This window comes from Dipodomys ordii, unplaced genomic scaffold (genome assembly GCF_000151885.1).
Source record: "Dipodomys ordii isolate 6190 unplaced genomic scaffold, Dord_2.0 Scaffold27, whole genome shotgun sequence".
NCBI lineage: Eukaryota > Metazoa > Chordata > Mammalia > Rodentia > Heteromyidae > Dipodomys > Dipodomys ordii.
The window spans coordinates 10,644,718-10,662,746 of record NW_012267243.1 but is presented as its reverse complement, the minus strand read 5'-3'; the positions used below and the strand labels follow the sequence as shown (position 1 = coordinate 10,662,746).

Genomic DNA, 18,029 nt, shown 5'->3' with positions numbered 1-18,029 from the left:
ATACAATAACTCTGCAATTCAGAGCATTTTCTAAGTAAGACCAGTGATTCTTTTGGGAAACCAATAAATTATGGTATCCTGGAACTCATTTCCATTATTAGGATTAATTTTAGAATGAAGGATTCTCACGACTTTCGTAACTATTCAATGCCAAAAATAATGGCAGGTGAGTTGAGACAGAACTGCAGACATATCTGGACCTCTCACCTGTACAGCCTTGGCGGTCTGGTGTGGCCTGGTATCCAGAATTGCAAGAGCACTGATAGGTTCCAATCATGTTTACACATTTTCCATTCCTGCAGAGATTGTCGCTCAAGGAACACTCGTTAATATCTACAAAAGACAAACAGAATAAATGCTCTATGCACAAGAAAAAAAATCACTAAATCAATCAAGCACAGGTTCCCCTGAAGCAGAGGTCTCCAGAGGGGGTACAACCCACAAGGGGAAGAAGAACATCAGAAGAGATTTAAGAATATACTGCAATCTCAGCTCCTACTTATTTTTAACTTCCACAGAAGTAGAACTTTCTACAGGGATGGACTGTACTAACTATGCTGGATAATTCGTAGCTGTGTGACCTACTGAGTCCTCAAAATATAGACAGCATAAAATTTTAATGCCATTTAATTTTAATTAGAATTTCATATTCATAGATGGCTAGTAATTACCACACCATATCCCACAGATGTAGTACATGCTAGTAGTGAAATTTACTACTATCTAATTTATGAGTTTACACTGGCATGCTCACCTGGTTTTCATTAGGCGGCCATGTGTTGCCTACAAAACTTGGAGCTATCTTCAAGGAAGATACTGGCTCCAGAAAACACAAGCCTGAGAGTAAGACCCTTACTTGGTTATCTGCTTTTGCCACATGGTGCTCCTGTGCCCGGAGAGGGAGGTCTACAAGCCATATTGCTTACTTTAAATGGAACCAACCTTTTCAAGATGGGAAAGTGACTCATGCAAAGATCTGTAGAATCAATCTGTAAAATCAGTGAGACTAATATTGCAATCAAAATTCATGGAGGGACCTACTTCTTTGTGCAAGCTAGCTGTCAGACAGAATACCAGTTAAAACAATGACAAAGTATTTTCCTGTAATGAGAGAGTCACCCCAGTCTTAAAATTACTAATAAGACTATGTGATGCAGTTTATGTCTATGGTGGTTAAGTGAATATTTTATATTACAGAGAAATATATATTTTATAGCATGTATTGTGCCTTTTAGAGATGCTTCTTTTAGTAACAAAATAAACTGAACCTAGAAGAGATTGATGAATCTATTCTCAATATGTGACAGTATGGTCAACCATACACATTCTGTAATATTTATTTTAGGTAATATATATTTGACGTTTGTTAGCATTCTGAAAAAGTGTGTTTTTTTGGCCTGTACTGGTATCTAAAATCAGGGCTTCTACTCACTTCGCTTGGTCAGCTGGCTCTTGACCACTTGAGCCTCACCTCTAGTCCAGTTGGTTGTTTTAGAGAAGAACTCTAGTGGACTCTTCTGCCTGAGTCAGCCTAGAACCCCAATCCTACAAATCTCAACCTCCCGAGTAACTTATATTACATTATATTACAGGGGGTTGCCTGGCTGTGCAAAGCGTTTCGTACTATTAACATAAAAACTTACAAGTTTATAATGCTTTGAAATTTGTTCAGTCCAGGATTTAGCTGATATATTAGTACAACAATATAAATGGCTTATAAATACTACATTGCGTACTTGGGAGATGTGCTTACATTGGTTTTTAAATATGTTTTAATTTATTTATTTTTTCCCCTTCCCATCCCATCCTTCCCCCGCCCTCCCTCACCCAACCCTCCTCCCCCACCCCCACCAAAGTTGTCAAGTTCGTTTTCGACATAACGACTTGTATGTCTCACTGTTGCAGTGAGTCCACCTGTATCCTTATTTAAACAATTTGTTTTTTCCCTTCCCCTTCACAAATTATAACAACATCAAATACAGTGAAAGCAGGGGTTATACTGTCGGGGAGGGACATACAAAGCAACAAAGAAATCATTTTATAAATGTGTTAGAAACAATCGCATGAAAGAAAAAAACATTTGAATACATATCTTAGGGTTCATTTCCCTAACATCAACTTTTCTGACCTTTTCTGCTTGACTCAGACATATACTAGTTATTGCAAATAAGGGAAACCATGAAAAAATCCATTACTTATAGTTTCAAGAAAGTGTAGCTGTGAAGAAGAGACTTCCCAGCTAAGTCAAAGCTTGAGAGTCAGCATACGGGAACACAGTCAACCCTGAGGCTGACTAGTGTTTACGAAAGCATAGACAGTGTTCAACAAGCAGTCACAGTGCTTTTCCATCCCTCTGTCATCCCTACTGAGCTCAGGACTAGGGCAGAAAACACAGCGTGTCTGAGAGAAGTGGGGAGACACGGAGTGCAGAGTGGACTTTGCCTGAGGAATGGACAAGGCAGAGTATGCAGGTGAACAACAGAGAAGCCAGCCTGGGCAATAGTCTACGCTATACTACCTGGAGGATGAGGCTCTACAGCCCTCCCTGGATCCTTTACATACAGACTAGCACTGTGCCTGCATGCTTTCCAGAATCACGCTAGCTCCCTAGTACAAGGCCAAAGAAACAGCCTCGGTCTACAAGGAGTTCACCTACTTCACAACAGCACTTTTGTTACAAGTAATGCCCACCCTTCACCCTCTGCGCCAGTGGGTTTATGCAGCTAGGGTACAAACTCACCCACACAGTCCTCACGTGACAGGGACAGCTCGTGGCCCAGCGGGCAGTCACAGCGGAAGCTGCCCTCAGTGTTCACACAGGTGCCACCCCTACAAAGGAGAGGGTTACGTTCACACTCGTCAATGTCTGAAAGGTAAAAACGTGAGAGCCGTTAAGAACGTTCACATATACAGCACAGGAAGAAAGTGTTTCCTGAGGTAAATGCGTGAGTACAACGTAAAACGTGGGTAAGCGCTTCGCAGTTTCCCCATCTGGAACAAAATCAGAAAGACTCTACTCTTTCTCTTTTAAAGTCACAAATACCTTTTAATCTGCACAGTGATAAGACTGTACTCTTAAAGACAACAATCACCTAAAAAAAACTGTTTCTGTAACATCACCACACTGAAGTAAACTTTTGAGGGACGACTCAGCCAAAGGGGTAAATACATCAAGATGATGCCATAGAATTAGTATACGCCATAAAGGTAGTTATAGGAAAACAAACTGTTCCTAGACCACATGTCCACCCACTCTTTTGTAGATATTGCAGGGTACATTTGCTGGAAACATTAAAAACCAGAAACCTATGTTCAGTGCATATACACAGCACAGCTGGTCCCTGCTCACCAAATATTATTTTGTTTTGCTTTACCTTTTCCTGAGACAAAAAAGTTAAAGCTAGCTCAGTACTAAATAATTAATTATTCCTGAAATCATGCGTTGTACAAAGAAAGATGTTAGACTCTTGTTTCAAGGGTCTATCTAGATGTGTACAAAGAAAAGATGTTGGCCCTCCAGACCAAGGGTCTAACTACCAACTAATTACACTGTTTCTACAAGAAAATGCAGAGATTCAATTGTGTGATCCTCTCATGTGGTGATCTCTCAGTAGATATGGCTACTCAGCATGTGTGGCTAGTCTAGATTTGAAAGACAACAGAAAAACCACAATGTAAAGTACATCACTAATATTTTACTAATTACCTAAAATGACAATATTCTAGATATTTAGTTAAATAAAATATATCACTAAAATTAAATAAATGTATTCCTATGAAAGGAATAGAGTTTACAAGATAAAAATAAAATTACATATGCTTCATACTATCATCAGCTCAATACATACTGTTATTCTTGTGTTATCTCCAGTTACATGTGGAAGATATCTTAAGACTCACAATCATCATGTGAGACGAATCCTACAAGTCACTAAAAGTGAAATGGTTGAGGTTGAAAATACCAGGGTTAGTAATAGAACACAATCGAGGGGCGCAGTCTGGAGCCGGCATGACAGAACACCAGTATAGGAGTCATCGCACCATGCCACGCACTCCAAATAAATCTCTGGTTCTACAAATAAACAGATTTCAGCCTCAGTGTCTCATTACACCCAAAGTGAGGACTCCTGAGAGCTAACTAGTATCCAGGAGAAGATTTCTGGTTGGCCATTAAACCTGCACTCTGTCTCACACAGAGCCCCACCCCAGTTCATACCTCTGAGGAGGGGCAGAAATAGAGCTCGTGAGCATGTGCACCCAGACTGGACTCAAACCAGCCAGGAAGAGCTGAGTGTGCTTACCCATGCAGTTCTTCATCATCATGAAGCCGGTTTCATAGCCCTCGAAGCACTCACACTCAAAGCTGCCTGGTGTGTTGACACAGACTCCACTGCCACAGAGGTCAGGAGAGATCCTGCACTCGTCGATATCTAATCCGCACATTTGAAGGAAATAAAAGAACAGAATGAGATGAGGAGGCATTCCAGTCCAGTGAGAGGAAGGTGACCTTCCTCTTGTGAGGTGCCCACCCTGGAAACGCTGGGAAGTCAGTGTTAAGAGCAGGGGGGGGGGTGTTTCTGAAGATAAGGTCAAAGAGATCAGGCCTGAAGCACATTCCTTTCCCCAACTGCCAAAACTGTCATGGCCAACAGGCAGGTGGCAACTTATTGCCTTCAAGAATTCTGAAATTACAGGCATCGCTTTGTGGTTCAGACGTTAAGAATAGAAGGATGATCCAAGGAACTATGTTATGGACTGCATGAGTCACAAGACAAATTCAGAAGCCGTAGCATAGGGGAAGAAGCCTTGCTGCGCAAGTCCACAGCGTAGATGGGGCAGCTGCCTCTGCACAGGGTGGCTGGAGATCAGAGAAGTGGCTGAGCAGACACAGCAAGTGGACTCCAGCCACAGAGTATGCATTAAGCACCGGTCTTGGAGTATGCCCCACTGTGTGCTCTGAGGGTCATGTTCAGATGTGACACATTTGCTGGTCTAATTGTCAAAAAGCAATGAAAAATTGTGTGTTGTGGGGGGGACACTGGATAGTGGCAAAGAAAATAAGAATATTCTGGAGTCCATACTGGGGCACAGACCCAGTCTGTCATCTGCATTTAAAGCCTCCAGAAAATCATTTAGCTTCCCTGTACCTCTATTTCTTCTTTGTGGTATGACCCACCTGGGTATTAAGTGAACCTGTATTTGTGAAGGGCTAAGAACACTTCTTGGCTCACAGAAAATGTTGAATATGTATTAGCTTCTCTCTGTGGAAAGCTGGCATTTTTAGAAAAAGTGGTTTTAAGTGGGTCCTAGAAGGTTGAACAGTAATCTGAACTTTAAAGATATGGACTAAATGGAGAGTCAACAGACAAAAGTATGTAAATGGAGAGCAGCAATGCATCTCAGGTGCAGTTAGTCCCAGAGCTGCTGACTGCAGAAGCTGTCTGCAAGTATGAATACAGGCAGCATGGGCAGGATTATCCAGAACACCAAGCTTGGGGAAAGTCACTGTCCCTACATGCTGCAGGGGAGATAAGTTCTCCATGGAATTTTGTATTGCATCTCCAAACAATGTGAGGCTGCTATCAACAAATATCTATTCTACAACTGAGGAGAAAGAGTGTTCAAGACATTGAATCCAGAACACACTGGGCTAGTTTCCTACCAAATATAAAGAGGTGGGGTCAGAATCACAAGGGCCCTCAGTTACATTACCCAGGATCAGGCTTCCCAGAGACAATGCAGTTACACAAGCCCTGCTTGAGGATGAAAACGCTAGTGGACTGAAAGGATTTGCTTGTGTAAACTTAACAGGAAGGAACCCACAGAGGACTCTGAAACGTAGCACAGTATGAATCGGTTCCTAGCTCTCCTCCGGAAGAAGGGTCCTCCTCCCCTGCTTCCCCCCCCCCCCCATGGAGGAGAATTGCTGGAAGAAGTCCTGGGAGGTCAACTATCTTCAGGTAATGCCCAGAGGACAGGGCCTCCTGGACCGCCAGAGAAGTTATGAAGAACACGCAGTAGGAGGAAAGAACACAAGAGACATTTTTCAAGAGTATGCCCATGTGTCTGAAGAGGAAAAACTCAAACCCTATAAAATGAATGGCTGGTTAAGAGAGGAGTAGGAAAACAGGTGAGCAGCTAGAGGGAAGAGAAGAGCTAAGGAAGCATTCTGTACTTGTTTTTAGGACTAGAGAAGGGGACCTGTGAAGAAGGAGGGTTGCCCTGTGCAGACAGACAGATAATGGAACAGGAGCAGGAAGGAGAGCCAGGGAAGAGGAGCTAACTGCACACAGAGGAAGGGAATCTCATTCCCTGAAACTGGCAAAGGGAAGGAAGAAAATTTTATCCGGAGGTTGTGTGCCTAGGGTTCTGAGAGGCATGTGGTTCAGAAGAAATTCAGGTATTGAGAGATTCAGGAAGCTGCCTATGGAGGTGACTAGGAATGCTGCTGACCATCTCTCTGCAAAGGATTGGCGGCAGGTGAATGCTGGGATCCCGGACAGCTGTCCTTCACTCTCCCAAGCAAAGCTCAGCTCCCAGAGAGGAGAAACAGGGCAAAGGAGAAAGGGAGGGTCCCAGAATTAAGACAGGACCTGGCATGGGAGGCAGAGCACAAAGACAAACCAGCAGGACGGAGAGGACCAGATGGGTAGCTATAAAATCCTTGGGGGCAGTCTAGGCTGCTAGGGACAGGAAGGCAGGGAGAAGCATTTCAATGGAGATCATGAAGAAGAAAAAGTGGGGAGGGCAGGAGAAAAGGGAAAATCCTCAAGGGCGCTTGGAAAGAGATACTGCTCAAGCATTCGGAATAATTTTCTTACACTACACTGTAAACTTTGCATCTTTTCAAGCTGAAGGAAAGAATTAAGAGTACTATATAGATCACAGTATCCTTACTGCAAAGTTTTAATATTATACTGTCCAAGTCCATATATTGTTATGGTTAACAGCTACACTCTTCAGTCAGTCCGAATATATAGTTTGGAAAATCACATTTCTATGTCATTCCTGCACAGACAACAAAAATCACTTTCATGTTGTGTTGAAGCTCTCTCTCATGTTTATTTGCATAAGTGGCTTAAGTGTAAAGAAATGAACAGCAGAAAGGGGTTACACATTCATAGTGGGAAGATGGTAGCTGTGGGAGTGGGTGTGTGCTGGTAGTAGGATTTGAACTTAGGGCCTAGATGCTGTCTCTTAGCTCAAGTCTGGGGCTCTGGTATTTGAGCTAAAATCCACTCTGGCTTTTTGGTGGTTATCGGAGAAAAGAGCCTTATGGATTTTCCTTTCCAGGCTGGCTTTGAACCATGAGCTTCAGGTATCTACCTCCTAAGTAGCTAAGATTATTGGCATGAGCCAATGGTGCCTGGCCAGAAAATGGGTTTTTGAAGAAAGGATCTTTAAACAAGAGAGCCTGGATTTACCAAATAACCCAAAAGATCAATCTCACCTGTGCAGTTTCTTTCCTCCATGTCCAGAGCAAAGCCACTATGGCAACGACACTTGAAACTTCCAATTGTGTTTCGGCACTTGCCATAGGTACACATGCCAGGAAAAGCTTTGCATTCATTGATATCTAAAAGCAGAATGAAATTAGAATATGGAGCTGGTTGGTATAAACAAGGAAAACTGAGGGTTATCGAATTCTGAAACACTGACACTGCTGTTACACGACGCATTTCTGCTGTGCATATGATTCTTTATTCTAAACAAAAGTCCTAATCCCTTCATCTCTTGCCACTTGTTATACGAAAGCTGAGTGAGGACAGAGAAGTGTTTGCTGCCATTTTGGCTGTCAAGACTTCCTTTCCTCAGATGAGTGAAGGAGAAAGCAAGGCAACAGCCAATGGAAATGAGAACAAGTTTGCTCCTGAGGGAAAGAAAGCTGAACTGCTAGAAACACAGGGCTAAGAAGTGGTAGACATAACACACGGCAGACAGCCTGTGTCTCACTGTGGCATTTCTTGTTCCCAGGCTTTCTTGTCTCAGGCGCCTGCTCAACACTTCCCCTGAATGCCTTAATGCCCTGGATGCCCACTCAACCACCGAAAAGAGCCACGGGGTCACCAGACAAGCCATCAAGGGGTCAGCACAAAGCCCAAGGGAGGAGAAACAGAAGGAGCCAAGTGCTGTAATAACCACTGTCCAGGAACCCTCCACTGGATTCCTCTTTGGGGGCCCCCTCTCTGCGGAGAGTCCCTAATTTCTCAGCCTTCCTTTCACTTTCAAACAGATCTGCTGTCTGCTTTAAAGCACTTTCCTGCCTTTTGATCCTCCAAAGGGCAGAAAAAAATAAATGCATACCCCTACAATGGCATCACTTCAGTACCATCTTGTAGAGGTAATTTATACTCTTGGATTGTAGGTAAGCCATCAATTGGGTGGCAAAGGCAAATCCAATTCTTAAGAGTATGTTGTAGCGTGCTGTCCAGTCAGTCAGTCAGTGCAGCGGGACCGGAATGTCGTGGCAGTTACCTTTATAAAATGGCCGCCCAGTGAGAACGTCTCCTCTGTTAGCAAAGCCAGGCCCCCGAGGACACAGCGTCTCATACTCCTTGGTGCCAGGTTTGGGGCATTCTTCACACTCAGCGCCCCAAGCTGCCCCAACTGCACAGCAGCATGCATCCATGCGGAACTTTCCAGGGACGGGGTGGACGCATTCATCTTCATCCCACTTCAGGTAGCACTGCTCCATGCGAACATCTACATTGAAAGGAGAACTGCAATTTGGGGCTAAAATGGGACATTCATGTCTGAGTGTCATGCAGCACTATGCCTGATGACGGGCCTCGGAGGTGTGTTAGGGGCGCGGAGAAGTGAGGCTCACAATCCGTGACCTACTGAAAGATTCCATGGTAACTGTCATCTAAGGAAGGAGAGTGCAGTCATAAAATACAATGCATATCCTAAACAATCAAGAAATGGAGGGGGGTGGGGCTGGGAGACAAGGGAGAGAACGATAAAACGGGTGACACTGGTCCGGATGCATTGTAGTCGTAAGTTCCTTTTTATAACAGCAACTCCTTTGTTCAACTACTTGAAGACGATAAAAATATAAAGTTCTTCTGTATTATAAAAAATCTGTGTTTATAATAATAAATATAAAGTGTGCGGTCATTATTATACTGGGGTTTCTTACCATTAGTGAAAAAAATCACTTAAATGTTTAAATAATTTCAAAACTGTTGAATATAATGCTATGAATGTTTATGCTCTGTCCACCCTCTTAAATTTCAAATACAAACTTATGTAGACATTCTTCAAATAAAAAAATACTTCCGTTTCATAGTTCCTGAAAAGTTTCTTTATCTTGGGTACCTACAATTAATAGAAGTTCATAGATGTTCCTTTTTGTCTTCATGAAATTAAAGTTCAGTCAAATAAGACACTGATAAAGAGTAAGGTAAGTCATCATCCTTAAATTTTGTTGAGAAAAGAAAATTTTGGTTTTCAATATTTTGAAAATAAAGCATTTAAAATACTTAAATTCTTATTTCCACAAGCTCCCAGGTCATTCATCCTACATTAAAGTTTGAGTAATAGTTTTTTAAGTATTTTTTTCAGAATACACCAGACATACAGGTGTTTATTAACATGATCCTGTTTTACAGAAGAGGAAAAGAAAGTCCTAAATGTAGACTCACGTTTAGAAGACTTTAGAGTTTATATGCCAATCACTCTGTGTGAATTTGGTTGAATGAATGAGATGTAGGTGATGGCATTTATACTTTCAATCATGTGGGTAAAGAAACTAGGAATCAGTATGAGGAAGGGCATTGTTTCAGAAACCCAGGTTATTATTATTTTTTTATTGTGAGAATACCGTACAGAGGAGTTACAATTACATGGGCAAGATAATGAGTACATTTCTTTCTTAAATATTTTTATTATCTTTAATTGTATAAAGAAGCTGTCAATCAAAAAAGCAATTTACAAATACATCTTGATCAATGTCACCACTTTCAACATTCTCACCCAACACTCCTAACCTACCCTTTCAATCTCACTTTTCTTAATTTTTTAAGGATATGCATTGAAGTTCTAAAGGTAGTGAAGGAAGAGCTGTGGTCAGTCAATTTTTTCGAACTAAAATGAATGAATGTTGTCCATAACCTCACCTATGTTTAAAGGACACTGCTGTGATGAACTATGGAAGCTAACTTTCAAATGTTACTCTCCAATTTTTCTTCTGTGTTCAAAATTTGCAGTTTTCTTGCTTTACTGAGTGTAAAAGACTGAATTTGCTGAAAGGATTTGACTAGAGAAACTCAAGTATACAAGATAGTTTTTGAATGGTAACTAACTTTCTGTATTAAGCAGAGCTTTACTTAGACATATTCACATTATAAAATATCCTCAGATACCCCATACTTATCTATACCCCACTAAATTTAAAGCAATTACTTTCCAAAAACAGACTGTGATCTTGGACTAGCCACTGCCTGAAGGACAAGAAAATTCACAGCTCATTTTCTGCATGAGACAAAGGAATGCAAGAAACTTACCTAAACACACTCGGCCAGTTCCATCCAGTGTAAGGCCTTCAGGGCACTCACAGTGAAAAGATCCTTTACTGTTGACACAGCGTCCATTTGGACAAACGCCAGGAAACACCTCACACTCATTAACATCTGCAGGGAAATGGAAAGGACCCAGGGATAAAGATGTTACAAATAGAAAAAACAGGTGTACTTCTTTCCTGTATAACATTTTCAATCTCCCCAACAATGTGGATTACTACTTGAGTTAAGCAAAAATACCCCACAACCAGGCATCTAGCTCTGCTAGGCACCAGCTGTAAAAGTGACTACAGCCTTGCCTGTCCATAAAATAGCTCAGACATGCTCCTTAGCCAGCTGTTCTGTACCTTGACAGCTGGCGGCACCCTTATAACGTTTACACGAATGCATAAAGAGGAGAAATGGGAAACTTTTAAGCTGTTTTCTAAGTGTATTAGGCTAAAACATTTCTTGCTTATACAGAGTATTTTAATAAAAATGATGAATATCTCTAATGCTTGTAAATAAATATCACTTCATAATTCTGCTCAGAGCATCATCCACTCACCTTCACAAGTAACACCTTTAATCCTGGCAAACCCTCTTGAACAAGCTGCATCTGTAAGAACAACAGGATGGTTTTTTTGTTTGTTTTTTACTTTGCTGTAAAAGAAAATTCACCTGTCTTAAGCTAAGAAACAACATAATAAAATTACAAATGGATGGTGGGGAGCTTTGGAGGCTGACTGTTCCAGTTGACAGTTGACCCCTCCTCAATTCAGCAAATCCTTGACTTGCTGTGGACCAACATTGGAATTTCTTCTCTATAATTCCATTTTGCTCTCATATTGACAACTGAAGGACAAGTAAACAAATATGACTGCAGGGACAGGACAAGCATAATCTACTGAGCTACAGACAAACTAGGACACTGAAGGATACAGGTGGTTGCTTAGTAGCTTGATTCACATGAATTCCATTCCTTATTTCAAGGATGTGCTTATAGAAAAAGGAAAACCCAAACAGATATTTCAAGAGGTAGGTCAATTTAGCCAACCATAGGTAGTCCTATGGTCTTGGTCATTAAAGGAAGGCATGCACATTGAAAAGGAAGTCTTGGAGGGGAAGCAGCTCTCCTGTGGGCAGGGCTGAGGGGGCTGGACATGGCTCTCACCCAGTTCGCAGCGCTCACAAGGGCTCCCCCAGGCAGCTCCCAGAGTGGCACAGCACTCGGACTTCAGGGTAGCTCCGTTGATGTTCACTTCACAGCGGTTGTCCTGGATGTTGAGCCAACAAGTCCCTTTCAGGCTGTCTGAAAAGGAAAAGGGAAGGTTGCAACTCTTACCTTGAGAAAAAGGGAACTCCTCTGAGTACCGCAAAGGCACTTGTTACAGTATCAAAAAAAACTTAAGAGAATAATTGTTTAAACTTTTCACAGTATATCCTTTGAACATACTTGTAGGTACATGCATTCATATGAATATACATATGTATAATATATATAATTCTTAATTTTAGCCTACTTCTAAAACTTGAACTCAAATAGGTTCTGTTTCTGTATCAATTAAAAAGTCTGGGTAAGTGTGCAGGATTAAGACGAAGCAGAAACTCTCTCCCTGGAAGGGTACAGGAGTTATGGGTTAAAGGTGGGAAGAAAGGCATTGCCACTTTATCTTTGTCTGGCTGAAATGTAGAGTTTGTAACCATACTCAAATCATGACCTTTTGTTTCACGTCACTTACTGAAGCTCTTTGCACATTTATTTACATCTCTAAATGCCACTGTACAAAAGAGACAAGCCTGTAAGACTTGTGAATTTAAATGCCTTGCTAGTGTCAGACATTGTTCTAAGTTCTAAAAGGCGTCTCACCCATTCATTTATTGATTGAAGTTACTCTGTGAGGTGTGTACAATTTGTAGATGAGAAAACAGAGGCACAAAAAAGTCAACTGTTTTTTCTTTTTCTGGTCGTAGGGTTTGAATTTAGAGCCAGGATGCTGAGCTTTTTTGCTCAAGGCTAGCACCATACTACTTGAGCCACAGCTTCACTTCCAGTTCTTTGGTGACTGACTGGAGATGAGTCTCACAGACTTTTCTGCCCAAGTTGATTTTGAAGCATGATTTTCAGGTCTCAGCCTCCTGAGTAGCTAAGATTACAGGTGTGAGCCATTGGTGCCCAGCAGTTGGCTGGTTCTTAAGGTCAATAAGGTAGTACAGTGTCTACACTGAGGTTCCAATCCACAAAGCCCATTTCTAGACCTTTACCATGCTACGTGTTATGCCTCTCTTTTGGTACTTGCAATAGGGCTTGAATTTGGGGCCTTTAACTCTTGTTCAAATTCTTGCTCATTGCTGACATTTTACCACTTCCATCTTGGCATATTTTGCTGGCTAGCTGGAGATAGGAATCTTGCAAACTTTTTTTTTTTACCTAGGCTGGCTTAGAGTCTTGCTTCTCCAGGTCTCAGCCTCCCGAGAAGCTAGGATTAAGGCATGAGCCATCAGTTCCTGACCAGAGCGTGCCTCTTTAGATTGGTACTGCACCAACACTTAAAAAGTTTCAAATCCATTAAGAGACATTTTCCCCATCTCGCTCTGATTTTTGTATGTGTACATAAACATACACACATAACACAATACAGATTTAGATATCTGCATTGTAGTATGAAAAAAGTGAAGTATACAGCTTGAAAGTGTGAAAGTCTTATTTGATCTGAAAGTCCTGACTTCTTATATGACATAGAAATAGAAATTGAAAGAGAAGACCTTTCTCCAGCTACAGCAGACCTCAGATGCATGTTTGCAGGACCTGTATGAGCAAAAAGTAGGCTAGTGTGGCTAAGGTGGAGAGGAAAAAAGCAAAGCAGTGGAAGACAGCGTAGGAGCGACATCATGGGATAGCACAGATGCTGGCGAGGACTCCAGCTCTTGCTCTAAGAGAGATTAAGAGAATTCAAGGCAATTATAAGCCAGAGTTTACAGACAAGGAATGATAACTGCTCATATATGTTTTAAAAGATTTCACTGCAGCTATGTGGAAAAACAACTCAAGTGTGGCCAGTATGGGGAGAAAATTAAGACAGAGGGTACCATGTTAATCAAGAAGAGAAATAATGGAGATTTGGATTTGCAGTTATTGGCATTGAAATATGGTTAAAATATGGATAAACTTCAAGAATAATCAATATGTTTTGCTGATGATTTCAGTGAACAGTTAGGGAAGAAGGCATAAAGTACAAAGCGAAGGATCTGAGGAGTAGCAATTGGAATGATTGAGTTCGATTTGCTAAAATGGAAATTTCTAGGAAACCCAAGTTCAAGCTGCAAGACAGTAGTGTGGTCTTAGACATGTAACTATGCGATGTCTGTAAGACATCCAAGTAGAGACAATGGCAGAGGATTAGACATACCAGCCTGGAGTTATTAAAAATAAAAGTTGAGGATGACAAGATAAATTTGAATCAGCAGAAACAGGATGTAAGGATGGGCACACAGAGAAGCAAATAGCTCCATGGACTGACAGAATCCTTGATGGTGGTGATCAAGGAATATATAGTGAAAGAAACAAGAAAAAAACTGAGCCAGAATAGTGAGGATCAGAAGACAGCTATGGTTGGGAGGCTTCAAATGAAAAGCTTCTTGAGAAAGAATGAGCGATGGATGGCATATTACACTGCTAATACTCTTAGGATGAAGACTGAGGAAAATACTGTGGGATATGATGACAGGAAAGTCAGTCCTGTCATGTCCATTCGAGCTATAAAGAGTACAGGCTCAAGTCAAGCAGAGGCACGTGGCTATGGATTGCATAGCCATCTGAAAGGATTCATCAGCCATACCCTTCTATTGGATCAAGCAGAATACAACTGTCATTAAAGCAGTTTATTTAGCAAATTTGAAGAATAGATTCTAAGTCTCTAAATATTCCTACTGTCAAAATTAGAGACTTATACCCTGTATACTAGAAATCTGTAGGCTGATCACTGAATAGATTGACAATTCTATAAAAAATGTATTCTTCCTATGTATATTTTATTATCTTTCTACTAAAATTACCTTTTAAAGGACAACAGTACATAAAATAAGACCTAACTTTAAAAATATGAACTTCAGAGTAGTTCTAGGCTGAGATTTTCAAATTTGATCATAATGTATGAAAACACAGAACACACTGGCTGGAGAGAAGTGGTGGTGTTTAATGACTGGCAATCATAATAATGATGTAATGACTTGAGACTAAAAAGTCTTTGTTTCATTAGCAAGTATAAGGACAAAAGGCCAAAATAATAAAAGTGTATAAGATGAAGCAGAAGCTATCTTTGATGCTCAAGTGGCACACAGATTTAGTTTTCTGAGACATTATTAGACTAATGCTGAGTTCATTTCCTTTGCATAATGAAATGACTCCATCTCAGTTGGAAATTCTGCCTTAGCAAAAATATTTTTGGCTTACAGATCCAACACATTCCCCACCCCCCAACACCTGGAATTCTCTTAAAAAAATACTGCTCCAGGCAGACAGCAGCCCATTCCTAATAAGGAGAGCTAAGCAAAGCTGAAATTCCAGCAGCTACAACTCAACTTCACTGGGAAATGAAGAGCTGAGCTTCCAAAGACTTTTTCATTGATAATTCTGGACTTGGTCATTTCTAGTCATATAACAAATAGTTATTCCAGGATCCAACTACATATGGTTAACATCAGACATAATGCTGAAAATACTCTAACTTTGGAAAACATTAAATTGAAAGTTCATTTTGGCTAAAGAACACACAAAAAATGGCCAACTTATTTGGCACTATATAAAGCTGAAATATCTTCCTACCTATCTGGAGAGATGTAGTTCATTTTAGAAGAGGATACCAGCTATGGTATGACCTATGGCATGCCTAATGAAGAGAGCTGCTGAGATCTGAAGCAGGGAACAGTTACTGAGGCAGATTTTCTCCTTATACACAAGCTGAACTTTTCCTCCCAGTGGAAGATTACAGTCTTGCTTTGATTCATTCTATGTCAGTTCAGAACTTAATCTGGACTTGAAATGGACATGAATGTAAATGGGGTACTGTTTAGAGGAGATGAAATGTCTGGGAATGAGGACAAAAAGGAGAGAGGGATAAGAGGGATGAGTATGATCAAAGTACTTCATATGCAAGAATAAAAACTGAACAATAAAACCATTAAAATTATCAGACAGTGTGGAAAACGGGAATGCAAAAAGACAATTTGAATAAATTTGATCAAAACACAGCATATGCATTTATGGCTGTATCACAATGGACTGCTTTGTACAGTTAATATTCACTAATGAATAAAGAACAAGCTTTAAATATTTTGAAACGTTTTAGTTTAGAATCTTTCTCCTAGAGATTTCCAAAAGCAAGAAAAATATTGGCTTTCTATTTTTTATACCCCATAAACTTGTGATAGATGGAAAGGAAAAAAAATACTAAATTCTCTCTATGTATTTCAAGTTTAAAATCGCCAAATTCTTGTCCTACTTCCTGAATCGAAACCCCATCAATTTCTATTTATGATAGATTATTGGTAAAAAGTCTGCCAGCCAGGTGCCAGTGGCTCATGCCTGTAATCTTAGCTACACAGGAGGCTAAAATCTGAGAATTGAGGTTTAAAGCTAGTCTCTGGGCAAGAAAGTCTGTAAGACTCCTATCTCCAATTAACCATCAAAAAGCTAAAAGTAGGGTTGCGGCTCAAATGGCAGAGCATCAGCCTTGAGCAAAAAATGTAAGGGATAGTACCAAGGCCCTGAATGACATACATATAAAGTCTGCAATAGGATTTGATTGTATTGATGTCTAAGGTATTATCAGAATAACATCTGTGTCTACGCACACATGTTATAAAAATGCTTATAACTCAGATCATAATATACTTATTCGTGTTAATGGAATAACTCCTGGAAATTATTTCTAACACAGATGAAACCCTGTCCAGTTTGTTTTCATTCTCTGCTACTTTCATATTGCTTTTATCCCAGGAAGGCCTGACATACACATTCATCTTTTCCGTGAAGGCAGAATCTCAGTTCTTGTGCATGATCTTACCAATACAGATCAGTCCTGTGGAGCTGAGCTTGCTGCCAGGAGAACATTCACAATTGAAAGAGCCAAGGTTGTTCCTGCAGGCTCCGTTGACACATGGGTTGCTTTCACATTCATTTATATCTGCAATGCAGAAGGAAAAGATTCTGTTAGAACTGCCATGTGTTTCTGGAAAATATGATTCCAACAAACCAGGCTATGCCAGAATGTCTGGTACACTTGGCTCTTGTAATTTTAATATGGATCTACAAGGCATAAAGTGAATGGAGAATGGAGACATGCATATTACAGCTTAGATACACATTGCCTTGTCTGTGGACTGAGTGGGACTACAGGGAACAGCTTATTTGGAAAGGGTTCAGTATGGGATCCTTCAGTGCACAACTCCAGCTGCATAAATTGGATTAGTTTTCCCTTGTAATTCCAGGTGCAATGTGTATTGAACAAAGGTTGATTATTTCTGTTGCTTATGGTTCCACAAGGCTTTGAAGATAAAGAAAGGAACAATGTTGGCTTTCATTTCAAACTCTTGGATATAAGTCGGAAAATAAGGATAAAAACTTTGTCCTTGGCATAGAATTCTCTTCTAGTTCCTATTCACCTTCCTTATCAGTTAGCCTCTCATATTTAGCCCAATGAGTTTTCTGTTTAAAAACACTACAATTATGATAAGATTAGAAAAACAAGGACTGGGTAGATCACTAGCACTAGCATGCTTAAGACCCAAAGTCCAAAAAACAAGATCAAAATAACTAACAAGAATTTAATGAAGTGAAAGCAATTACATTCAGCAAGCCTTTATAATTATTATTGTGATTAAAATCCTCAATCACACCAGACACCTATAATCTGAACAATTATATAGATGGTCAGAAGCAAATGAAAGAAAATATCACTAGTTTAATACATCAGTTAATGTAATAAAACCAATATAATCTTCAGTGAAAGTAAAAGACACAGCATGAAAGTAAAAGACACACCATGAAAGACACTTAATATAATTTCAACTACTCAATATGAATGAAGGACTCATAGCTATCTTCTCTATGCAGTTAATTGTTTGAAACTGGTCAACATATTTCAAGACATGTTCTACTGTACAGTGAGGTTTCTGAGTTCCACAGAACAGTTTCCCCAATGCATTTAGTTGAAATCTAAAACCTTCTAATATTAAAGAAAATATGTAAACAACTCACTAAAAAACTGTAATGCTTATTCATGAAGTCACATATAGAAGAAACTGAATCCAAAAGGGAAGGGGAGGGCTCAGACTAGAATTTCCAATCAGAGGCTTGAAATGCAAATTTAAAAAACAGAAAAATGGTGGTTGCTGTTATTTAAAAATTATTGAATAAGTATCCAGGTACTAATCTAGCTCTAAAAATAGAAATTAAGAAAATATGAATGTATTTCACTTTCACAAGGACAAGTTTCATAAAATGTATCACAATTTATGGAAACATATTCC

The 18,029-nt window shown here is 40.1% G+C and overlaps 1 protein-coding gene across 1 annotated transcript in view; it reads right to left on the bottom strand.

Moving 5' to 3' along the window:
* The window catches only part of Fbn2 (fibrillin 2), a 193,388-nt gene that overhangs the window by 60,625 nt on the left and 114,734 nt on the right, over window positions 1-18,029 (bottom strand). The window contains exons 20-28 of the mRNA XM_013015529.1: window positions 16,565-16,684; window positions 11,674-11,811; window positions 11,068-11,118; window positions 10,506-10,631; window positions 8,476-8,703; window positions 7,451-7,576; window positions 4,302-4,430; window positions 2,741-2,866; window positions 208-333 (exon numbers count right to left, since the gene is read on the bottom strand). Of these exons, the coding sequence (XP_012870983.1) occupies window positions 208-333; window positions 2,741-2,866; window positions 4,302-4,430; window positions 7,451-7,576; window positions 8,476-8,703; window positions 10,506-10,631; window positions 11,068-11,118; window positions 11,674-11,811; window positions 16,565-16,684 (1,170 nt within the window). The remainder of the gene's footprint in view (window positions 1-207; window positions 334-2,740; window positions 2,867-4,301; window positions 4,431-7,450; window positions 7,577-8,475; window positions 8,704-10,505; window positions 10,632-11,067; window positions 11,119-11,673; window positions 11,812-16,564; window positions 16,685-18,029) is intronic.